Source organism: Neolamprologus brichardi, chromosome 23 (genome assembly GCF_056152115.1).
Source record: "Neolamprologus brichardi isolate AB-2024 chromosome 23, ASM5615211v1, whole genome shotgun sequence".
NCBI classification, from domain to species: domain Eukaryota; kingdom Metazoa; phylum Chordata; class Actinopteri; order Cichliformes; family Cichlidae; genus Neolamprologus; species Neolamprologus brichardi.
Window position 1 is genome coordinate 1,875,600 of NC_142125.1, and position 25,470 is coordinate 1,901,069.

Here is a 25,470-nt window from a genome sequence, read left to right on the forward strand (position 1 = left end):
TGAACTGTTTGTATTACAGTCTAGTCCAACTTAACTGAATCAACCATCTGGTACAATTATAGCTATTCTGAACTATGCAGTTTATGAAAACTATGCAGCCCCTTCAGCAACTGAAGAATTTGAAAGTAAATTAAAACAAAATATAATTTTACATGAAATAAAAAAGTTTTAAACTTAATTAAAATAAAACATGTCTTAAATGAAAATAAGTAAACTGTCATGTTTATTGCTGCCAAAAAAAAAAAAAGTTAAACACATTTGGACAGTGAAGGAATGTCAGTATTCTTGCTCAGAAAAAGGATCAACATGCTCTGAAGTCAGAGCACAAAAACCTTTTTGTAACAAAATATCAATTTCTGCTGTCCCTGTATCGATACATTATTAGCAAACAAAATATCACGATACTACAAAGTATCGATTTTTTCCCCCACCCCTAATTTTAAGTGGCCCCCATATGGCCACCCCTATGAAAAAATTCTGGATGCGCCCCTGGTCTGGCCCGTCCATCACCATGGCAACCAAGAAGAGACTCAGATCCAATCCCTGTTGTAATACAACAATCATATATGTCCTGCAACTCTCTCTACTCTTCTCCGTCAGCACTGTCGAAGCAAACATAGCATCTGTTGTGTATTTGACCTTTTCTTTAAAAAATAAATTATAGATGAAACTACGACAGCATAGCAGACACTTAAAACGAACTCCGGTAATTCACACGTTCACACAAAAAAAGGTAAGAGTCAATAATATAATAACAACATTCTTATCAAAATCACTGGAAACTACTTTTACTTGGATTATTATTTATTTATTTATAGTTTTAGTCGTTTTGTGTCAGAGCATTCTTACTATATTTCACTGAATGCTGAATATGATGAGCGTCATCATCGTCATCATCATCAGAACGATAATCTTCCTCATACCATGACGCCTACCCCACACCATATCCGACTCCTCCCCGCCCGGAGCCTGTTGTAAAGATGGCGTCCATCATGGAGGGGCCGCTCAGCAAGTGGACCAACGTCATGAAAGGCTGGCAGTATCGCTGGTTTGTTCTGGACTACAATGCCGGCCTGCTGTCGTACTACACGGTACGTTCATCTCGGCTGTGATTGTCAGCATGTCTTGCTCAGGAGGTTAGAGTGTGGAAGTTGTGGCTGGTCGTCAGCAGAAGTGGGAGAAGGGCCTTGTGTTTGTCAGGAGTTGGGAGTCTCAGCTGGCAAAGCGAGGCGAGTCTCTGTTGGTGACGGATGCGTACGTTGGCCAATAGCAGAGGCTTTCGAATGCTAACTGACCAATCGGGTGATAGCATTTTTTGCCCATGCTTCCGCAATTGCGGCTAGCTAGCACAGCTACACGCTAAAAAACCCACAGTATTCGTGTAGAGATACTTATGGGTAGTTTAAACTGTCAGGGGAAATGAAGAGAGAAATGTGTGTGCATGCGTGAGAGGCGACCTTTGTTCTGATAGCTAACCAAGCGAACAGCGTTCACTAGTTTCTTTAAAGCCATAAAGCTACACCGCAAAGGTAGAGACTGGCTGCTGGTTAGTTAACCTCACCGAGTGTGTGAGCAGTATATAATGTGGACTGTAAACCAGGCAAAAGTTACAATCGGTGAAACAAGCTGTAGGGAAGAGCAAGTGGCGTCCATTCCTCTGACAAAGTAAAAAAGAAATCAATGTACTTGTTTCCATGGAGAGCGATTGACACAGTAACCTGAGCTGTCAGTTAACCGTGACTGCAGTTAGTGTTCTGAATTATAGTCGTCACCATGATAGGAGGAGGTGCGAGAAGAAATCTGTCAACAGGATCTCAAATAATCCTGATTGGCGGTCCAACATTGTATTGATGGCATGTGTGTTATGTCTTGTGGGTCTTTTATCAGTTTGTTGACTCTCTGTCCAATATATCCGCTACAGTTGTGATCAGGAGTTTACACACAACTTATTTCTTTAAGAACTTTAAAATACAAGAACTTTGAACTTATCTAGGTTTTTCTAATCCACACTGGGCCAAAAATACACATAGCAGCTCAAATATATACATACAACACGACTATTATTTGGTTAGATGTTTCTTGGTGAGTTGCACCTTGACCAGACACTTTTGGTAACCATCAATAAGCTTCTTCTAGGTTCTGTCCTTTATGTTAAGGTCAAAGGTCACTCTTTCGAGGATGCCAATGTTCACATTTTGGACAGAGAAGACAGATGGTTTGAAAGAGGAGTGAAAGAAGCCATCTATGTCCACTGTGAGCAACCATCTTTGAACAGAGGCGGTGGTTTACGACACCAACTCTCTGCCATCTATAATCCAGTTTTGAGTTCCCTTCCCAGACGCCTTAACGCCCACTCACATCCTGGGCCATCTGACCTCAGGAATTCGCATGATAAGGTGGGGCCAGGTTTCACAATGAACTCACCCGAAACTCTGGCTGATTGGGACCCACACCCAGTTTCACACCTTGGCTCAGGCGATTAGAGGATCATCAGGGGGTCCTTTTGTCCCTCTGTGGGGGGAAACTCCCACTAGGTTTATATCTGGGACTCTCCACCATTTGACCTTAGAACTGAAGAAGCTTCTCGCATAAGAGGTGAAACGTCTTCAAGTAACTTAAAGAAGTCCAGACGCTTTTCTTTGCAAGCTCCTTTGACTACGATGACCTGGATGACTGAGAACCTTTACAGACATGTTCTTAGGTTTGAAAGCTTGACCTTTAGTCCTACAAAAATAAATCTGTAATAGTGGCAAAAATAATGACCATTGCATCCAAACAGCTCAATTCTTTTTCTTTTTCTTCCATTTGGTTTGTCCATGTGGGCCACTGAAAATTTCAGTTGAGCTTGAAGGTGTCGACTTCTTGGTCAGCGCTTTTACACTTCATGGCTTGAATCTTCATGGTTCTTGAACATCCTGAGCAAGCGTCACTCATCTGAGGGTGACAGGGTCTTCTTCTGTACGTTAGTGAAGTGCTGACAGAACAGAATGATTTGTATTTATATAGTTTTTTAAAATGATGATCTTGGAATCTGCAGTTGTCTACAAATGGCTCAAGTGATTTCCAGAGCTTTCGTCTTAGGTCTTCATTGAGTTTCTCAGACTTTGCCATTGTTCTGAATGTTGGTTCATCCAGTGAGTGTCAAAAAAATATATTTTTTATCCTGGCAGAGAAATCTCCAGTTTAGTGTATCGTGATCACTCAGGACAAGTTATCAGGATTTATCAGACACACTGTAGAACCTTCAGCCCAACTTATTCCAAGATCAGAGAGTGTATGTATGTATTTGACATTCATGCACAGGATGTGTGTGTACTGGCTTTGATTTAGCGCTTTTATACTCAACCTGAGCACTTTTTGCAACATGCCTCATTCACAAGCACACGATTTGTTTCTCTGCTTTTTCTACTGCAGTGCTTTCTGTCTAACATTCACACAGATTTATGCTCTGATGGATATATTGGAGAGCAACTCGGGGTTAGTGTCTTGCCCGAGGGTGTTTGGCACGCAGACTGGAGCAGTCAGATCAATTAGTAAATGACCTGCACTCCCTCCTGAGCTACAGACACCTCTACTTCTGCCTGTATTTGCATCCCTGTTATGCACATGTCCAAATTTATTCTGAGCGTTATTCATTTCAACAAAAAGTAAGAAACTTAAAGTAACTCTAAAAATATGGTTAACATGAATTATTAAGCCACGACATCAGTCACATTTTCTGCCTTTACTTTTATTATTTTAGGAGAAATCGTCTCTATTTTCTTATAATAAGACTTTTGGAACTTCTGGACTTTTGAAAGTTGTTGGAATTATTGAAATTTCCGAACATAAACATGTAAAAATGTGCAGCATTTAAATGCACGTCATGTTCTCATGCTTTAAATGTTTTGATCCCTGACTCTCTGTTTTATTGATTCACAGTCAAAAGACAAGATGATGCGAGGATCCAGAAGAGGCTGCGTACGACTCAGGGTGAGAGCCTCAAACCCTCCCTCTTCATGATAGTTTTCCTTAAATGTATCCTGTGCATCCTTGCTTACCTGCTTTACCTTTGTGTCTGGACGTGCGTGTCTGGTTATCTGACATGATTTGGTTTGACGGCGGTCTCTGTTTGTTGACGTAGTTTGACGAGTTTCACATAAATCTGCTGCTACGTTCCAGTAAAGCATTCCTCCTTCTCTGAGTACTTTCAGTTTTGGCTGCTGTCCACTAGATAGCAGCAGTTGTCATACTTGTGTGTTTGTTTCTTCTTCATAACAAGAGAGCCTTGAAAGAATGAGCTTTCTCTTTATAATTGTGAACGTCTAAAGACATGAAGGATAAAAAGCAGAACTATATCTGTTGACCAATATTGACAGGATTTGTTCTTCCTTCTCTGAGAGGTTAATTATTATGTTGATGCTTTCAGCTCCCGGGGTTAAAAGAAAGTGTCTCGTTGCTGTTTGCGCATTGTGCTAGTTGAAAGTAAACCTGTTTGTCCTTCACTGTATGTTCTAACATGAGTGGGATCAGAGGTTGAGTCGAAGTAAACTTTGCACACTAGAGACGAGGGAGGAGATTGTTGATGTCTGGCCTTGTTGTCCTTATCTACGTAGCCATTTTATACACATTTAACCTTTAGACTTCCTGGAAGCTGCACATCAACATATTAAGTTTCTTGTGTTTTCAATTGCCTGGTTGACTTAAAAAAAAGTTGATTATTTTAAAAATAAGCACTCACTATTTTAGCCAGGTAGGACCGAAAAGAGGAAGTATCTTCTGAAACTATCTGTACAGAGGATCCAGTTTCATGCACTCGTATGTATTCATGCAGTAATGGCAAATGAGATGGTTCAGGGTTTAATCTGATAGTTTTCTACAAACTCTTAATGAGTTGCTCTGCTTTGACCTGTCTTAAATAGCAGCAAAGTCATATCCTCCGATGTAGTGTTATACTGGTTGCAGTGCATTTTCCTTCAATTGAATATTCAGTGGTTTTGCAATGAAAGTCAACATTATTCTATGATAATGAAAGAGCGGTCAACATACATGATGTCGTTTGCTTTAAACATTTTAATCAGACAGGATGTCGGAGAGTGCATCCCCATCCTGAACTGTGCTAATGCTATCAACAGACGACTGGGTTGCATTATCCTGATTGATTATTTGGTCAATACCCCCTCACTCCACAAAGTCCTCAATTGTCAGACAATCGCCGGTGCTATTTTTATAAAGAGAAGCACCACGTCAGTAGTTCACTACCTCTGAAAAACGCCCTGTCCAAGCCCAGTGGTGACTGCAGTTTAGTACATTTACGTCATTAAATTAATTAAACCCTTGTCAACAAAGTCATTGTTGTGGCTGCGTGTTATTAACCCTTGAGCAACACAACCAACATGTTATTAAATCTAAAAACTGTCAGACAGCCTCTCTGACTCGGCTGGATGTTGTGTCCAGTTTTGTGTTTACTGATGTTTACTACACTTTCATACAGTACGTTTATATATTTGGTTTAACACTAACTATTAGGGATGCAACGATACCAATTTTTTCAAACCGATACGATACCGATACTTGGATCTGAGTACTTGCCGATACAGAGTACAAAAAACGATACTTCTACCACACACACACACACACACACACACACACACACAAATGCAATGAATTGGAAGACAGGTTTTATCATATTCCCTGCCGATAAAAAATAAAATCTTAATAAAAATGACCACAAAAAAATTTCAAGTGAAAAATAAGCACTTCTGTTAAATTATTGCAGAGTCTCCACATTGTAATTTAACAAAATATCACTGAACTATTGGCACTGTCTCGAGCTTTCAGAATAATAAATAAACACTTCTGTTTGGAATAAAATAAATACAAATTAGGTTTGAGAATAAAATAAACTTTTAAATTATTGCAGAGTGTCCATATTGTAAACAAACAAAATAATTATTATTATATAAATAATAAAATATAAAAAATTATAAAATAAATAATAAATAAAATAATAATTGGCCTCCTAGTGGCCAATCTAAAAAACTACAACAGAAATGACAAGCCACCCTCTGATTAATGAAATAAGTTGGTATCGGTTCATGGTATCGGTTAACTTTTACGAGTATGAGTACACACACATTTTACAGTATCGGCCCGATACCCGATACCAGTATCGGTATCGGTGCATCCCTAGTAACTATATAAAGGTGGAGTTTTCCATGTCTACATAATTCACTGGCCACTTTATTGGTTACACCTTGCTGATTCAGCAGGGTGCAGGTAACAGTGCTCAGAGATTTTAATTCAATACAGGTTTATTTATATAGCGCCAAATCACAACAATGGTTACCTAAAGGCTCTTTATACAGCGGGGTAAAGAGTTTGCAGTATTTGGGAGAAAAGCCCAACAGTCAGAAGAAAAGAAAAAGGACAACATGGGAGACAAGATAGAAGAAACTATGGGAGAGAGAAGACACATGTTCAGGATATGCTGCAGTGGTATATGAACATCTGTCGATGCATTAGTGGAAATCCTGTTCAAGTCTAAAGAACAACAAGTCAGCATTCATTCTGAGAGTGAAGAGCTCTGTTAGGCTAATGTGACACTGTAAGATATAATAGGGTCTTATCTTTGTATGGGAGGAAACTTAAATTTAACTGAGAACCAATAAAGAAAAGTGAGTGTGGGAGAAATATGGTCTCTGTTTCTTGTGCCTGTCAGCACTCTGGCTACAGCACTTTGGACTCACCAAAGGCTTCTGTAGGATATTTTAGAACAACCTGATAAAAATGAATTATAGCTACTGTTGAAGAAATGAATGCACCAACTAGTTTTTCAGCATCACTCTGAGATGGCTTTTTTTTATTTCAGAGATATTTTACTGTTGAAGAAAGCAATGCTACATGTTTGTTTAATATACACGTTCAAGGATCTGATCACTAATGACTCCATGATTTTATACACTGTTACTGGAGGATAAGTATCTCATTAGGCAACATGTTTTTATGATGTTTACAGCCAAATATAGTCTAAATAACTCTACTGCTCTCTTTTAGCGGCTTAGTGGTGTAAATACAGCTGCATTAAAAGTGTGTGGGACGTAGCCTGTTAGTAAATCGATCGTCTTTGACGTAGTCGCATTAATGTGTGATGAAACCTCTCTTGATGGGCTTGCAGGGATTCTATACGAACATGTCGATGCGTAAGAAATTATTGAAGTCTGTTTGGAAAGGTTGGTTTTAACATCAGCAGTTACTAAAGTTGCTGTATTTAATGCGTATGTCTGTGCTATGGATGTAAATGTTTCTTTCTTTAATGGTAAAAAAAATTATTTGTAAATACATTAATTACTTGTTTAAGTTGAAGGAATATTCAGCTCAGCAGAGCTGTGTTTGTTAGCCTGCCCACATTAATGCCAAGAAACCTGTTCTTTTTTTCTTTAATCGGTGATAAATGTTGAGATCACCTAGTTCATGAAGAGCATTTTTATAGACCAACAAATGATTGGTTTCCAGGCCAAATGAAGATTTGCTCGCAAACTTCCAACTACTTCGAGCAGCACATTTGAGTTATGCCAGAGAAGTTGTTGCCTTCGTTTTTTTAGAGGAACATCAGTGTCCAAGGTCGTCCACAGTGAGGCTGGAACTGTATTAAGAGATAATTGACCTCTATGAAAATCAGGTTTTGGTAGCTGTTCTGTACAGTTGCTGTATGAAGAGAGCACTTCTCTAAATTATTTAGACCACTTTCAGAAAAACATCTTGTCTACTGAAATTGTTTTCCTAGTGCTGTGTAGTCCATTATTAGAATATTAAATGTTTAATAATAAATGTGTAGAATAGGGCTTCCACAAACGATTATTTTTATAGTCGACTAGTCACTGATTATTTTTGTGATTAGTCGACTAATCAAATCCATTGGACGTAAAACTACAGCTTATTGCACCAGCAGCATCTGCTCTCATATAACTATCATTAGCTTACAGCTTTAAGTGTTTAAGGTATGTGCTAACTAAAAATAAAGACAAGATGATAGTTTATTAAATTTTAATGAAATTTGCAGATTGTTTCGGTGAAGTTTAATAAACTCCTTGCTATCTAAAATATAACAGGACACCGGAGTAAATTCTCGAGCATCTCACACTTCTGATAATCAGCTGTCTGCTTGATGTTTATTCAGCTGTGTAAAAACTATAACTTTAATCTCAGCCAAACCGATTTACTCAGGAACAAATAAAATACTAAAAAAAAAAGCCAAACAATAACATTTTTAAGTTATCTAAGTGACTTATATATGTTTAACCTGAGTAGCAAAAGACGGCGGTGGGTTTGAAAACATTTGCCGGGAGTCCGGTGTTCTCACGGCTCTAGTGAGCCTAGCCCCCGGCTAGCTATCGAGCTAGTGGGTAACAGACGTCTCCGAAAACGTCGGAGCGCTTTTGAAAATATGTGGTGTCTTGATAAACTGAGCAGATATTTGAGGTTTACACAGCTACATTCTCGCCTGAAAATATGTTAAACGTTTATTTTGTGACCCAGAAAGAATAATAAGAGTAATATTAAAACTAACTAGCTGCCGCCATTGTTGGAAACTGAGCTGGGCTGCGCTATGAATTCTGGGACAGAGCTTCTTCTTCTTCTTCGGGGTTTAACGGCAGCTGGCATCCTTGTACATGCAGTGCTGCCCTCTTCTGTTTCAGTCCGTTATTACACTCTTAAATCCTACTACTTATTCCTGCGTCTTTTGTGATCTTACAAAGCTTCAACAAAGCGTCGACTATTAAATTAGTCGTCGACGATTTTAATAGTCGACTAATCGTGGCAGCCCTAGTGTAGAAGTGTAATATTACAGAGGGAAAACTGTGAGTGGGCTTATGTACACTTTGAGTGAAGCTACTCAAGTCTAACGGTGAATTAAATGCAGTGTTGAGGCTGCAACTTTTAGCACCTACATCAGGGGTGGGCGACTCCAGGCCTCGAGGGCTGGTGTCCTGCAGGTTTTAGATGTGTCCTTGATCCAACACAGCTGTTTTAAAGGCTAAATGACCTCCTCAACATGTCTTCCTGGTAATGAACTAATCATTTGTGTCAGGTGTGCTGACCCAGGGTGAGATCTAAAACCTGCAGGACACCGGCCGTGAGGCCTGGAGTTCATCACCCCTAAATCTACATGAATGTTCACCCGTTTTAATGATCTTATGTTAACTGAGAAATCAAAAATAAAGAGTAGGTGTGAAGCAGCGCGTGGTGTGGTCTCTGCTGCAGCCCATCTCTTTCACGGTTTGACGATCAGAGACACTCTCCTAAATACTTTTTACCCATTTTCTATTTTTCAGACCATTCTCTGTAAACTCTGTAGATGGATGTGTGAGAAAGTCCCAGCAGATAAGCAGCTTCTGAAATACTCAGACAACATCTGGCAACAACAATTGTGACACATTCAAAGTCGTTTAAATCCTCTTTCATTTCGATGCTCGGTTTGAACTTCAGCAGGCTGTCTTCATCATATCTACACGGTCAAATGCTTTGAGCTGCTCTTGGCAATTACAGGTATACCTAATAAAGTGGCTGGTGCATGCAATGCAGTTTTGCTGCACTTAGGGTTGCAGGTATGATCTGTCACATTTGATAAGGGCTGGGTGTCTGTATCCGTTTCATTATTTCCAGACACGTGCATACAAATATGAATCTCTTGTCAGTGACCTGTTTTTTAACTATTTAGTTTTTAATATAAGACAAATTATTATTAATTTACCAGTAATATTACAGGTTTACACCACATCACAAGGTACTGTACAATCCAGAAGCCCTCAGAACAGAGACGTGTCCCTGAAAGTCAGTTCAAAGCAGTGGCACAGACTAAAAATGTCAAAAACAGAGTTTTTCAGGGGTCAACAAACAGATTTTACAGCTGTTTTCTCCCCTTACAGAGATTTGCTGTGTAAGTAACCTCTGAGTCACACGCCCTGTTTCTGTTGCTAGGAGCTAATGCCCCAGCCAGCCAGCAGGCCGTTCCTCTGCAGTTCCTTTTTTTTTCCTTTTTGGCTGCTGCTCCCTGGTGTACTTTTTCTCTCTCTCCACCCTTCCCTGCCTTTCTCCTCCTTCACTCTCCCAAATCCCACCTCCTCCCCTCCCTTCTTCTCTACCATGTTCCAAAAGACTGCACTCATTTTTGTGTGTCTGCGAGAGAGAGAGAGAGAGAGGGACGGTGATTTATTTTATTTTTTGAGGAAAAAGATGTCGAGTCAACAGGAAATTGAGCTTTTCTAGAGAAGAGGGTGAGCTGCTGAGAATGACTGGGGTTAATTAATAAATGAGAGCCAGTTGGGGACATGTTGAGGGCATGAAGATCGAAATGGAAAGTGGAGTATGACGTGTCTCTGTCTGACTGCCTGCTTTTCCCATTCTCTCTCCCCCCTCCTCTCTTTCTGTTTGCCCAGGGAGCTGTGATCGGCATCGATGACGAGGACGACAGCACATTCACCATCACTGTGGACCAGAAGACTTTCCATTTCCAAGGTGAGGCGTCCCCCCGGTTCATTCTGCTCTCTTACAGCCCCCCTCTTCTCCTCTATGTAGTCATCGCAGCCAATCGTCCTCTGTGAATGCTTTGCATTCAGCCATGCTGTCCATTTGCTCTCTCGCTCCCTCTCTCTCCCCTTCCTGCCTTTTAACGTCTTGGATTGGTTTGCTCTGCTGCCAGCAGACACGCACACACTGGCATCGACACAATCTCAAAGCATGCTGCAAGCGTCTGAGCTGCTTCTCTCTTCCTCTTCGAGCTCTGAAGTTGGACTGGCATATTTCGGTAAACAAGATTTGTTCCACTGCGAGCTAAACAGATTCCTTTGGAACAGAAGAAGCAATTAAGACTTCTTTTTCCCCTTCAGCCCTCTCCACTGCAGCTGAAGAGGAAGATTGCTGCTTATGTGTCTCTGCAGTTGAGCCACTGGGAATAATAAGGGAATACTGCTGAGCTCAGGTCTCTTCTTGCTGCTGTTCGCCTTTCGCTGCACCGCTGCTGCCGTCGCTCGCTTTCTAACAGCCGGTCGCTCCGTAGGGACAGGATTGGCTCCCACCTACAGCATCGCCCCCCTCCCTCGTCCTGTCAGCCCCTTCCTCCTTTTGACAGCGACCCATCCTGTTCACTACACCGCAGACACCTTTTTTCCCCTGTCACTCCGCCAGGTCTTTAACTAACCTCCTCTAACTTTGGTTCATTTCCGCCCTTCCATTTGTCCATTTGTGTCTGTTTCGCCACCACCAAAACCCCGCACACTTCACCACCAGCATCCCCTTTCACCTCCTTCCTTGAGGGTCACCAGCCACAGTCCATGGGCCCCCCGCCCTTCTCACCTCCTCCATGCCCTCTCCTATGTCTGTGTTCCGAAGCTGTATGCTGTGGTTCTACAAACGCAAGGGTAAGGAGAAAACCACGACGTCAGCATGCATGCCAGCCCGGGGCGATAGGATCGCAAGGAGGCGTCGTCCGTTTGTCTTCTGGGATGTGCGGTCAGGGTGGAGCAGCGCGCTCCGCGGTGCGTGGTAGAAAGGGTTTGCAGTCGAGGTTCAAGGACAGTTCAGACTACGACTGTTTAGTCACTGTCCGCGATGAGGCAACATTAAGGAGACGTTCGTTTGCACAGTCCTCAGATGTTTGCACAAACTCGCTGTGTTGTTTTAGAAAGGGATGTTTGTGTTGCTGGTGTTGCTGGTTCGCTGTGGAGACGTCGTTTTGTCTCCCTCGGGACAGAAACTCGCACACGGATGTATTCATCAGTGAGTAATGGTTCAAATATCATTGTCTTTATTTAATCTGGTGCTTTTCTGCAGCTGATGTTTGTCAGTTAAGATGCATTTATTTATATTTACATTGCATTTATTTTTATCTGAGTTCACTGAGTGTGAGCAGGAGATGCAAATTCTATTCTAATGAGAGCAAATCAATCATCAGTCAAAGAGGGAAATTTCTGCGCGTGTAGCGACAGCGAGACACACGAAGGTTTCTGCTGTTCAAGTTAAACCCGTCGATTTGAAAGCAGCGAATCCTCCCACGGTCGTCTTTTTGTTTGAGTGAAAGCAATGAAAAGTTGACGTAAGACACATCTGCTTTCCAAATACCCAGCGGAGGACTGAAGTGTCTCATGTGTCTCCGCTGGCAGGACTCTGAACGTGAGATTCTGCATCAGCTGTTAGCTGAGAGATCAAGAGGATGTCGGGCAGGACTCGTTTCTGTGTTGCTGTAAAACGATCCTGGAGTAAGAGTGTTATGCAGTCGGTCACACAGGACTGGCAGCATCCTCTGAATGGGCCGGTGTGTGCGTTTCCTGCTCATGGATGGTGCACAGGTGTAAAGAAACAAGCGAGAAACTGAGAACTTGTATTTAGAGTGATGCTTTTCCTTTTATCCCTGCAGTAAAAACTGCTCCTTCCTGAGCTACACGCTGCTTTCTGCTGCTGCACAGTCCACATTACAGGTTAAATTATAGTTCTGAGCTCACAGTCCACTGTGCTCGCCTGGAGTGCGGCTCTGCGCTCCTTCTATTTAGAGAAACATCCATTATTCATCAGCCTCTCTCCCCCGGCAGTGCATCATAGCTGCCTGAGAGCCCTTTTGCTCATTTCCCCTCTTTGCTCTTTGCTGGCCTTCTGTTATCTGCTAAAGCTATCCGTCGTCTTCTCTCTCCCAGTCGGGCAGCACAAGCCCGGGATGAGAGACCTCTGTGTGTTCTCCGTGTTGTTCTGTCTCTCCTGGACCCTCCCTCACCTCAGCATCACCTGCACTGTCAGCTCTGTCCTTTTGTTTGTTCACAGCTTTATCTTCATTTCGACCTCTCTGTTATTTCAGGAATGAAACCGGTGTTTGTGTCAGGTTGAAAAGTCGCCAACACTTATCTTCTTCTAATCTTCATTAAATGAGCAAAGTACAAAGTACTTTCCCACCAATCCACCTTCAATTAAGTAACCATTCAGAAGATTTCTGCACCACGCCGGAGGAGCTACAGGGTCAGAGCGTTGGCAGCTTGTAGTCTAGCATCAGCCTTCTTGCTCAGACATGTGACCAGACGTCTCATAGCATGTCTGACGATAGCAGGAGGGGAAAGAAGTGAATAATTAACACAGGAAAGGAGCAGCAGCATAACGAAGAAGTGCTGAGCGTCATAAACAGACGTCACTGACGGTTTAACGTGAAATCCTCGGGTTAAAAGTACAAAACTGTCTGGACGTGATATTTGTCTGAGTGTGTTGGTCATAACTGCACCATCTGTCGTGTGTTTACTTGTCTGTGAATGGCATTGTTTACAGTTTAGGTGACCGTAACTTTGTTTATACTCAGCTGGAGCGCTTTTCCAGTGTGCAGGGCCGGACTCATCAAGTCATTTCTTTTGTATAGTTGTTCATGTGGAGAGTATCCTGGTCTCCTTAAGGGACAACGTAAGCGTTGTTATTTTGGGTTCGGCACAAAATCCTTGCACATTCAGTTCTTTCGTTTTCCTAATTGTTAGATAAGGAAAAAAGGTTAAAACCACAAGAATCGAGCTTAAAAAGAGTGTGGAAACCACGCTGTGAGAGTTCTGACTTCACATGACTTAACTTAAAGTTGGCCACATCCCCGGAGAGTCATACACAACCATTCAGCAGCTGCTCGGTGCATGTGGGGAGGGATTCGTTGAAAACACAGTTACAGTGATATAATGATGTTGTGCAATCAGCAGGATACTGTAAATAAGCTTGCAAAGATTTTCCTGCATTTTGAAGGATAACAGGAGGGAAAAATAATGTGTGACGTCAAATTAATCAGATTATTTAATTCATCTATTTTCCTGTTTTCCCAACTTTTCACTTAGTCTCTCCTGTACACGTCGGTCGATGCGTAGCAGGTACTTTAGCGTTCGTGAGATGAGCTGTATCCTGCGGAAAACTCTACCAACACGTCCCCTCCTTTGTAAATATGTTTTTCTAGTATCAGTATCAGTTCCTTTTGCTGGATGTGAGGTGATCTCCGCTGTGAGTGTGGAACTGTGCACCGCTGCTACATGTGTGGAAACTCGTCTTTATTTGGCAGCAGCGTTTGGGGATCTTATTTTTAGCCGTTAGATTTTGCAGTTATTTCTGTTCTGTGTGGGTAAGTTTGTGGGTTTTCATCTATATTTGCAGCGCATGTGAGCGGCTGACCTGAAGCTCGCTGGTGTGAGGTGCGGTCCCTTTGATAGCCCTGCTGGGCCTCGCTGCCATTGCCCAGCTTTCAGTAACGGGTTTGGTCTGCACACTTTGCTGTGTTGTGACAGTTGAGCTGTCAGACTGTTTCGTTTATACAGGGTGGAAACGGCATCGTAAAACTTTAAGAGTGGGTTTAATGGCAGATTTGTGGACAAAGCATTTAACTTTCAGACTTTTATCCTTTTTGTTCGGTTAAATTTGACAATACTGCAAAACGGCACGACTGGAATCCCCAAATATTCTTAATTATTATCTTTATTTTATTTAAGGATATGAATTCAAACACTATAGATGCTGCTAACATTCACTAAAAACATTTGCATCTTCAATTTTGTCTTTTTTTCTTTTTTTCCAAAATTTCTGGAAATTGTTGAGAAGGAGGTCGAGTCATTGTCTGAACGTCCTCCCCTCACATGCGTCTCACAGCAGGAGGCTGCTTGCAGCAGCTGCTCCTGAGTAGAGCGTGCAGGAGAAACGACATTAAATTGTAATGAAATTTGCAGATTGTTTTGGTGAAGTTTAATAAACTCCTTGCTATCTAAAATATAACAGGACACCGGAGTAAATTCTCGAGCATCTCACACTTCTGATAATCAGCTGTCTGCTTGATGTTTATTCAGCTGTGTAAAAACTATAACTTTAATCTCAGCCAAACCGATTTACTCAGGAACAAATAAAATACTAAAAAAAAAGCCAAACAATAACATTTTTAAGTTATCTAAGTGACTTATATATCATGTTTAACCTGAGTAGCGAAAGACGGTGGTGGGTTTGAAAACGATTAGCCGGGAGTCCGGTGTTCTCACGGCTCTAGTTAGCCTAGCCCCCGGCTAGCTATCGAGCTAGTGGCTAACAGACGTCTCCGAAAACGTCGGAGCGCTTTTGAAAATATGTGGTGTCTTGATAAACTGACCAGATATTTGAGGTTTACACAGCTACATTCTCACCTGAAAATATGTTAAACGTTTATTTTGTGACTCAGAAAGAATAAGAAGAGAAATATTAAAACTAACTAGCTGCCGCCATTGTTGGAAACTGAGCTGGGCCGCGCTATGAATTCTGGGACAGAGCTACTTCTTCTTCTTCGGGGTTTAACGGCAGCTGGCATCCTTGTACATGCAGTGCTGCCATCTTCTGTTTCAGTCCGTTATTACACTCTTAAATCCTACTACTTATTCCTGCGTCTTTTGTGATCTTACAAAGCTTCAAACGACGCGACGACTATTAAATCAGTCATCGACGATTTTAATAGTCGACGCAATCGTGACTAGTCGACTAATCGTGGCAGCCCTAGTGGACACAAATGGGAATATCGCAGATATTGTACTGGGGAGCTTGCAGGTTAAAGCTTGTTTAAAGAGACGGGCTGTTGCGTGCTCACTTTTCTGTGTCACGTGTTTAAATTCTACAAAACGTGATTTTTGGTGGAGTATTAACAAAATAGGTTCCTGTCAGGTGGATGAATAATGTGCTCACACCTCCTTGGCAAAGTAAATCACAGCTCCAGATGTGAATCACTAACTAGGACAAAGATTGGACTTGTGACACAGTTCCTGTGTTAGCTCGTGAGTAGAGCTGAACAACATTAGCTGCAGCAGATCTGTTCCCCCGGAGAGTTGGAAAGCGAGAGGGCAGCGAGGTGCTGTCTGAGTGGATTGGCCCGAGCCTCGGCTGCCGTTTAATGTCTTTAAAAGCTTTTCTGTTGTAGCGCTCCTTAGCCTGCTCATCTGCTGCTCTGTCTTGTTTCCAGCTCAATGAAAGATGACTCTTACACAGGATGGAGTTTGGGAGCTAATTCAAGGACATATTTAGTTCTTTGTTAACAGCTTTTGGAGATTGATTGGAGACTGTATTGATTACTGTCCTCACCTGGAACATTAGCTGCTTTTTCTGTCCGGTCTTTGCACCTGACCTTTTCAGCAAATTTCTGCTTTTGTGTTTTAAGCCAGTTAACACTGGTTTTCTTTTTGTTGTTTTTAATGGTTCAAATGATTCATAGGTCAGTGTTTTGTCTGCATATAATACACAACTTAGCAAGAGCTAATTTTATTTTGCATCTTTATTTATAAAGGATGGATCTTTAGCAGAGTCTAGAAACAATGCTAAAGATGAGACATTTTGACAGGCATGAAAAACTGTATTTTTCCACCAACAAGGGGATTCCCAAAGAGGTTTGTATGGAAACATGGCATATCTCAGCATGGTGTGCAGTGTGTCCTTAAAAATAAATGAAGTGCAGGACTAAAAACGTGTCTTCAGCAGAGGAACAGAAAGTGCTGTCCTTTAGAAACAGACAAACTCCAGCAAACACAGGACCTGAGACGTGCATCTGACACATCTACTGTTTGCTGAAGTCTCTCTGTGGGTGTCAAGAAGACAATCTGAAGATGGCACAGAAACTGGACTAAAAATCGTTGGCGACGGGTCTTCTGGAGCCGTGAATCCAAATTTGTGTCTGCAGCGATCTCAGTCAGATTTGGATGCAGTAACAGCTGGAAAGCATCTGTTTGGCTGCAGCTCTATTTGTCAGCATGACAATGATCCCAAACACTCGCCCAGTGCAGTAAAAGCTCACCTGGATAGAAAAACACATAGACTGGTCTCCTCAGAGCCGCGTGGGGTCATATTGACAGAGAAATCCACAAAAGGCAGCCATCACCCAAAAGCTTGAATGTCCTGCAGAAATATTCCTATTGTATAAACTGTGTAGTTTTTTTGCCTTATATCCTGTAGTTCCATATATGTTTACACGTTTCAATAGATTTCTGAACCTATTTCCCATTTTCTTAGCAAAAAGTAAACAGATTGGCTCAGACTTTGGCACAGTGCTGTACAGCTTTAGCACACATCCACTTCAGTTCACTCCATGTCTTGGCAGGAAAATGCAATATTACGTATACCAGTGACAGGAAAAAGCATCCAGGAGCCTTTTGCAGTGTGTACTGCATGTGCCAGAGCCTGTTGTGGGTCACTGGTTAATGTCGCTGTCTTTGCTCTGAGGGTGCAGCCTCACTCTGCTCTGCTTCACACAAAGATGAGAATCAGAACTGTGACAGCACAGGAAAGCTGTAAGTCCTCATTTTTACAATTGCCATAAAAGTTGGTCACTTTTATGGTTTTGATTCAGCCATTACTATCATCTCTGTATGAGTTAAATAGAATGAAGCGTATTTAAAAAGCTTCAGTTTTAATGTCTGTCTGTCAGACTCCTGCCTCATTGGGCCGCCCCTCCCTCAGCCTGGTTGTGTCGGAGGTTTTTCCTGTTAAAAGGGAGTTTTTCCTTCCCACTGTCACTAAAGCGCTCGCTCAGCATCTGTCGTTGCGATTTGGCGCTGTATAAATAAAATTGAACTGAATTCACTTTCTAGGTCTCAAACGCCAATAAAACACCTTTTAAAAACACAAAGGAGAAAGAAACTGTGCACCTTTTGTTGTTGAGCAGTTTCATGTAGTTGCACACTTCCTTCTAAACTGTAAAACCTTTAGTGGGTGTAGTTCCTCTATGAAACCGCGCACCACGAGGTTAGTAGGTTCGGGCAAACCGGGTCACGATTTCCAGAGAGACGGAGTTTTGTTGTTATTTGTTTTTTTGGTACTGTGAGCACAAAGACAAAGTCCTATTTTAGTTCCATTATATTCAGTGGAAGGCTCAAACATGCATAAAGAGTCATTCAAATTCAAAGAGGCTTTATTGACATTTATGTTAATGTAATTTAGACAGACCTACAGGCTCTGATGAATACTCTGATTAGAAGGAAAAGTTTGACATTTTGTCGGCATGAATTTGGTTAAGGATCGGTACAGCTCTCGTATGGCACAGGGAACAATTACCAGAATGAGAGAAATAAACCTGTAAACATGTTTTCACTGAAACTTTCTAGGTGAATATTCAGTGTCCTTCACTGCGTCACCAGTACTCATGTCATTTTAGTGCTGTCATTACTCTTTTCTTTAAATGGGCTACAGATGGAAAACGTGGCTCACTGGGTGTGTCTGTGTTTCTGTCCTCAGCCCGAGATGCAGACGAGCGGGAGAAGTGGATCCACGCCTTAGAGGGAACTATCCTCCGGCACACCCTCCAACTCCGGGTATGAAACCAAGCGCTTCTTTGGACGTGTGTCTTTGTGTCTAATCCGCTGCAGTTAACAGAGGAGTTGTTTGCTTTGTGGATCCTCTGGTGTTTGCCTGCCATTTATACAAATTCCCGTCGCACAGTTCATATTTCACCTGAAGATGATCCTGGTTTAGATGAAGAGGTAAACGAGTTTGAAAATAATATCAGAGCTTTCACTGCAGTCTGTGTTTGCATAAACTATACCCGAACACTCGTGATGGATTTGTAGGTTATCAGCACTTTAAGCTTTACGAGCTGAAAGATAATTCACGTCTGTATTAAAGGAAAAATGCTGACATTTGCGTCATTGTAGTGGATGTTTGGAAATACGTGGCCAGTCTGGACAGGTTTTAGGAGCAGGCTTTTAAGTTTAATGGAAAGTCTGCTCAGCTGCTGACCTGCTTGCTGCCATTTTTGTCCCACCGGCGTTTATATCTGTTTTTATGAGTGTAGAAATCGCTCCTCCTGCCCTGCAGTTGTTTCTCTGCTCGACCTCTTTTCCTGCTCTCCTCCCTCAAAACAAACCTTCCTCTACGCTCCCTCCCATCCTCATCCAGATACGCTTCTTCCTCCTTATCGCCTCTCTTCGTCCTCATAACCAAGCTTTGCTCGCCCTCCCACCTTTCTCGTTCCGCTCGCCCTCCCTCTCTCCCTTTGGTGGCAAATCCGTTTGATGTGCTACGCGTGTGCCTGCGTGCTCGGTGCGGACACACGCATGCACGCGCACACTGCTGTCGAAGCGTCATATGACCCAGCTACCCAATCCGAGACGCGGTTGCTCAATCGGCCAAACATCTGCCTCGGCTGTCTCAGCCAATCGTCGTGGCTGTTAATGCTCGCGCCTCTCAGCGCTCGCTGTTGGTTTGTGTGTTTTGTCGTCGGCCTGTGCGAGAGGAAGTGTGGCTTTCCTGTCAGGGGAGGGTCCTGGATTAACTCGGCTCAGACCCAACGCTTAGCTGATAACTGCTGCTGAAGCCCCGCTAACAGTCTGGAGGCTGCTAGGGTTTACGTTGGCACACCGCAGTGGGGAGGAAAAGGGAGGAAATTGTTTTGTTTGTCTGTGGTGCTGAAGGAGGAGGAGGAGGAATGTAACTTCAGCTGAGCTGGCGGTTTGTAGCTGTGGGGAAAACAGTGACGGAGGCAGAGAAAGCGAGCTTGCACTCTGCCAAATGGACTGAGAGATGTACTGGCTTATTGCAGCATGTCTATTGGAGCACAGCACCCAGTAAGTAACAGCACACAGACGCTGCACCAGAGCGGGGGACGAAGCGACGCGGCTGCAGCGCCACTGGGACAGCAGCGTTTTTAAAGTGGGTCACGCTGCGTGGAAAGACAAATAGACAGGGGAGGGAGGGGGCAGTGTTGTTTGTAAAGTCTGCTCTGTGGGTGTGGGGGGCGGGGTGGGTTGTTTTTTTTCTTTCTTTTTTGCCTTAATTTAACTCTGGAGGCTAAAATGTGCCTGCTGCTGTGTCACAGGGATGGACAGTCTGCGCTGCAAACGAGTGGGAGTGGAAGTCTGGGAATATTTCCAGAACAGGGCAGAAGTGAGCACTACAGTGGCTGTTTATAAACCAACCACCTGCCTCTGACTTTCTGCTTCTAAAAAAGAAAGAAAAACACTTCCCCTGTGTCATGTGTGTTGTCAAAACAGGACACATCATTTGCTCAGTGGTAACGGGGCAGCGGGCTGTTCTGCAGGTAGAGTCGGCGTTAAATACACGTGGAGGAAAGTAAAGTCACTTCTGTTTGAGTTTTCACACAGTGCAGAGTAAACGTCGAGGCTCAGGTGGTTCATCTCTACTTTACTGTGAAATTAGTTTCCTGTAGCCATTTTCGCTCTGACTTGTGTGTCGCTGGTATCATGATGCAATGCCTTACTGGAATAATACTCCACTTATGTTTCCAGTGTAGCGAGTTATCCGGCAAGTTTCTTCAGGATTTGTGCCAGTCTGGGTGAAACCCCCCAGAGACGCACAGTAACAGTATTTTCTTCTTCTTTGTTTTCTCTTTTTGCTCAGGCCTTCATGCAGACAGCTACATTTTCCCCTTTAAGCTGAACAAGCACCTTTGAACCTTTTGAGGAAGTTTGCCCTCGTAGCTTCATGGCTGCTGAGTATATCTGTTTAAACTTAGACTCGTCTGCGATCGGCGACCAGCTTTGTGTTGATGGCTTTCCTTCACTTTCCTATGAGCGCTCATTCGTTCGCAAGAAAACGCACCTCAAACCCGCGACGCAGCTGGACTCTGCAACACGGCAGCTCCAAAGCAGCAGTGACGTCCACCACGGTTTGATAAGAGTTTGACTTTTGACAGCAGTTGTTTCGTTTTGACAGAGCGCCTTTTCAGGTGTTGTTTTCCATGTAACTGCTGTAAAGTGCGTTGACACACACTGTTAGTCATCTCCTGAGTCCGCTGGCTTGACGTAGGGCGGGTGTTGTGTGTTCGCGGGCACTCGCTGTCCTTGCTGCTGACAGCCTCGGTGATTAAATGAGGGTGAATTATTTTTTTCCCGTTTTCCTGTCTTGTGGTTTTGTGTCACAGCTTACTGGATTGTTCTGGGTGCTTTGGTGGGTGAGCACAGACAGGCAGACAGATGCCTGGTCACGTCTGTTCTGCCAATAGTCTAGTAATTACCTTTTAATGGCTATTATGTAACAAAATGTTTGTGTGTGTGTGTGAAGTCTGGGGGAAGCTAACTAACAAACAATGAATTTGAGTGCACCTCAGCGTGTTACGTTCTGTCTGCAACCGAATGCTCTCCGGTCATGAGTCCTGATTTCAGTTTTGTTTCGGGGCCTGAAACGAGTTGGCCTCCATCAGGCAAGCAGACAGACCTGCTGGCCTTTCATGTAGACGAGCCTTCAAACAATAGTACTCATGTCTCCCTCACTACGCTACCTTGCTGGAAAATTCTCCTGAACTGTTGATGTTTCTCTCCACCGTTTTGTGTAACCGTTTATAAAGCCTACCTGAGCAGGAGGTGATGATACGAGAGGCTTTTTCCCCTTTATTTGTTTGTTTTTTGGTAAATGAACAGATAAATATGTGAATACACAGCTTGGATTCATGGACTGTGGTTTTGTGCTTTACTTTGAATATGCAAATAGCTTTTGCAACACCTGCGTGGAGGACTGCACCGATGCTCAGCTGTGTTTCTTCCCTCGTCTTTAGGAGGCTGAGACGGGATTCGTTCCTAGTGTTCAAGACTTTGACAAGAAGCTAGCTGAAGCTGACGCCTACCTACAGATTCTGATTGATCAGTTAAAGGTAGGACGGAAATCCAGTGTGGTGCACAGCGTGAGGTAGATATAGATGTTGTAGAGTTCAGTGGCTTCTCATCCTTTATTTATAGATTGAATCTGTGTCAGCGAGCATTTCCTTGCTCATCTGAGTCGACTTTTCAGTAAAGCAGAAGTTCTTGTGAGTTAGATTTGTGGTGACAAACCAGATACTATATTTAAAGAAAGTAGACACAGCATCTTAAGGAAACCACGTAACATGTCCTTCCTTAGATAAGCTCTCAGTAGTTTTCCACTGTGTCATCTGACAGTGGAATAGCTTTTATTCCATGTTTCTGGTTTTTAACCTTTCTTTCATCTCTGTCCACACAGCTGTTTGATGAGAAGATCAAGGACTGCAAAGAGGATGAATCACGCAGAGTGAGTATCAGCAGCTCTGTCCTCGCGTCTCGCCTCTCCGGTCCAGCATCATTAGAGCCGCTGCTGACAAAGCAGCAGGAGGCGAATGGAAACTGATAGCTGTCGGTGTATCGCAGATATTTCTGTTCCAAACTGGCCTAAAGCAGCAGTGATTTCAAAGTGATCCTCTTATTCCAAAAGCTAAAGTTCAGTCCCCTCGATATTTATTTATTTATCAGCCATGAAGAATAAAAATTAATCCTTCAAGGAGTAACCGTTGAAGCGCTTTCCTTAACTGAGTGGTTTCAGCTTTATTTCAGGCCTGTTAGAGTCCAAAATGACTGGATGTGCATTAGAAGACTCTGCCTATCTGTTGGAAAACCCCAGAAACTCTAATAGTCATCAAACCACATCTTTATTTATGAATGCTGAGGTGTCAGAACTCCTTAATGGTTCAGAGGACGTCACCAGACGTCGTCTTTATGGGGGAAAGATGCATGAAGAAGATCAGTAGTCCTGACAAAGGACCCGTCTGTTCTCCAGCGTTGCTTTAAGCTTAACCAAAACCGCCACCTCTACTCACGCCATACGTTGCCCTCAGCTTGGACCGAGCTGCTGGCGACTGCGAGGCTGATCGATTCAGTAGTTCAGTTTTTTAGTTTGTGGTTCATTGTCTCAGTCACTTAACCGGCTAATGGACAATTTAAGAAGCACATGATGTAAAAAAGGGACTATTGTTCAAACTACAATCTTCCTTTTTCTGTAGCTCCTCTCAGGCCCGGTCAGTTCTCCGAGCAGATCTGCTAATGTTTGAAGATTAGAGGTGTAAACGTTTAACCTTCAGTGTGTCTCACTAGCCTCTGGGGTTATATGTCCACTTCCTCTGTGATGTTAACACCAGCTTTTGGTCACTTTACCTTGTTGCTTGTGCCGACTGCATCAAACCTTTCACAGCCCCAGCTGAAGCCAGTCAGGCGTCTGTATTTCTGCTCTTTAACCTCATTTTTACTTCTTTCTGTTCTTTCGACAGAAAATTGAACATTTGAAGGAGACTACTTGTGTAAGTCAGAGAATGAGCACATTTTCCTTCCTGTTGGGTTTAAAGTCACTTCCTTCCTAATTAATTGCTCTGTAATTTTTCCCTTTCAGAGTATGGTAGAGTCCATCAAGCACTGTATTGTACTGCTGCAGATTGCCAAGGTAAGCACAGCACGGGTCCGCTCTCTGCAGTCTGCCATTTCTTCATAACCATTGTTCTTGTGAAACCACATGAGTGTGCACTGTGTTACCTCGCATCCCTGGGGTAGTTCCCTGCTTACACTTGCTATCTGGGTCGGTGGTTGGTGAGGGTGTTGCCCAGTGTTCGTTTCATCACATGTTCTGTTCAGCAGGAAGTGGAGCAATCGTTTCTGCTTTGTTAGCTGTTTGATAAGGAAAACAAAAAACACACGTGGATGATCTCACAGGGTAGTGCAATCTTGTCGTTTTTACTACTAAAGAAGTGGCAAGTCTGGATTTGACCGTGTGATGAAAGGATCGCTGTATGTGGCAACTTGGGAAAAGTTTTGGAGCTTAGCGTGAGAGGCCCGGGCCTCGTTTGCACCGCAGATGCTCGCGATGCTTTTATGAAATGACTCTTGAACCTTCACATACAATGAGTCTAACACTGTCTTCTTAAAATTTTAAGGACCAAAGTAACGAACAGCAACACGCAAACGGACCTATAGTAAGTTTGACCCTTTCTGTCCACGACGAAAGTCAAAATCAAACAAACTGCTAACTTTCTTTTCTCGCTTAATAGACTCTCTCCTGTTAGACCAGCAGATGTACCAGATCTGTTTAGTGCATGCAGTCTAATTTGGATCTAAGCTTTCCTTCATGTCTCCTGCTGCCTTCTTCTTAATTAAATCAAGATTTTCCTCTAAAATCTAATATTTATTTATTTTGTAACTATTGTTTCCTTCATGAAGACATGAAATGTATATGTGCAAATGGTGCTACACAAAATGCACATTGAGTGTATATTAGTGCATCTCAAAAATGTCAAGTATTGTGAAAAGTTTATCATTTTATTCAAAAAGGTAAACATTCATGTAAATGATGGCCTATAACTCAGTTATTCAGTTCCTCAAATTATTGAAGTATTTCATTTTCAGTGTGAGTAAATTACTCGTCACTTAGTTTAGTAACCACAGTCGTTGGGAAGAACGCTGACTCGACAGCTGTCCAGATGAAGAGCGAGTTTATGCCACACCAAAGCTGTTTTGAAGCATGTTAATGGAAAGTGTGGTAGGAAAAGTTGCACAAGCAGGAGCAATTACCTGAGCTGTGAGTGGATTGTCAGGAAAAGCGGGCAGCGTCCACTCTTTAGGTAAGAGCGTCTCTAATCTCAAGCCGTATATCTGATGGACCGCATACAGCTGCTTTAATCTTAAGTGGACCAGACCAGGAAAATTCCCCTTTCTGCCGCTGCACAGTTAATCCCAGAGATATCGCAATATAAGGAAAAGAAGAGCTGTGGTGACAGCGGGTCATTTTTCCACACGATGGAGAAATGCTGCTGACAGAAATTGATTAGCGCAACTGTGTGGGCTCGTATTGTAAAATGTAAATTTAGCTCATTGCCCAGTAGGGCTGTCACGATTAGTCGACTAGTCACGATTACATCGACTATCAAAATCGTCGACGACTGATTTATTAGTCAACGCGTCGTTTGATGCTTTGTAAGATCACAAAAGACGCAGGAATAAGTAGTAGGATTTAAGAGTGTAATAACGGACTGAAACAGAAGATGGCAGCACTGCATGTACAAGGATGCCAGCTGCCGTTAAACCCCGAAGAAGAAGAAAGCTGTGTCCCAGAATTCATAGCGCAGCCCAGCTCAGTTTCCAACAATGGCGGCAGCTAGTTAGTTTTAATATTACTCTTATTATTCTTTCTGGGTCACAAAATAAACGTTTAACATATTTTCAGGCGAGAATGTAGCTGTGTAAACCTCAAATATCTGCTCAGTTTATCAAGACACCGCATATTTTCAAAAGCGCTCCGACGTTTTCGGAGACGTCTGTTACCCACTAGCTCGATAGCTAGCCGGGGGCTAGGCTCACTAGAGCGGGTGAGCTGTCTTTCGCTACTCAGGTTAAACATGATATATAAGTTACTTAGATAACTTAAAAAAAAATTGTTTGGCTTTTTTCAGTATTTTATTTGTTCCTTAGTAAATCGATTTGGCTCAGATTAAAGTTATAGTTTTTACACAGCTGAGCAGACAGCTGATTATCAGAAGTGTGAGATGCTGGAGAATATACTCCGGTGTCCCGTTATATTTTAGATAGCAAGGTGCAGACGGCTGAGTTTATTAAACTCCACCGAAACAATCTGCAAATTTCATTAAAATTTAATAAACTATCATCTTGTCTTTATTTTTAGTTAGCACAGACCTTAAACGCTTAAAGCGGTAAGCTAATGATAGTTATATAAGAGCAGATGCTGCTGGTGCAATAAGCTGTATGTTTTATG

The 25,470-nt window shown here is 42.6% G+C and overlaps 1 protein-coding gene across 4 annotated transcripts in view; it reads left to right on the forward strand.

Annotated features, from left to right (window-relative positions):
• The first annotated feature begins 910 nt into the window (after positions 1 to 910).
• The window catches only part of osbpl9 (oxysterol binding protein-like 9), a 39,755-nt gene continuing 15,195 nt past the window's right edge, over positions 911 to 25,470 (forward strand). Inside the window, exons 1-9 of one of the 4 annotated variants that reach the window (XM_087835744.1) lie at positions 911 to 1,091; positions 3,922 to 3,972; positions 10,419 to 10,497; positions 18,211 to 18,287; positions 21,485 to 21,580; positions 21,925 to 21,972; positions 22,982 to 23,011; positions 23,101 to 23,151; positions 23,639 to 23,677. In XM_087835744.1, the coding sequence (XP_087691870.1) occupies positions 981 to 1,091; positions 3,922 to 3,972; positions 10,419 to 10,497; positions 18,211 to 18,287; positions 21,485 to 21,580; positions 21,925 to 21,972; positions 22,982 to 23,011; positions 23,101 to 23,151; positions 23,639 to 23,677 (582 nt within the window). In that variant the 5' untranslated portion in view covers positions 911 to 980. Of the gene's footprint in view, positions 1,092 to 1,341; positions 1,530 to 3,921; positions 3,973 to 10,418; positions 10,498 to 18,210; positions 18,288 to 19,171; positions 19,539 to 21,484; positions 21,581 to 21,924; positions 21,973 to 22,981; positions 23,012 to 23,100; positions 23,152 to 23,638; positions 23,678 to 25,470 lie in introns of those variants that run through there. The other 3 variants (XM_087835746.1, XM_087835745.1, XM_087835747.1) reach the window with 3 other exon arrangements.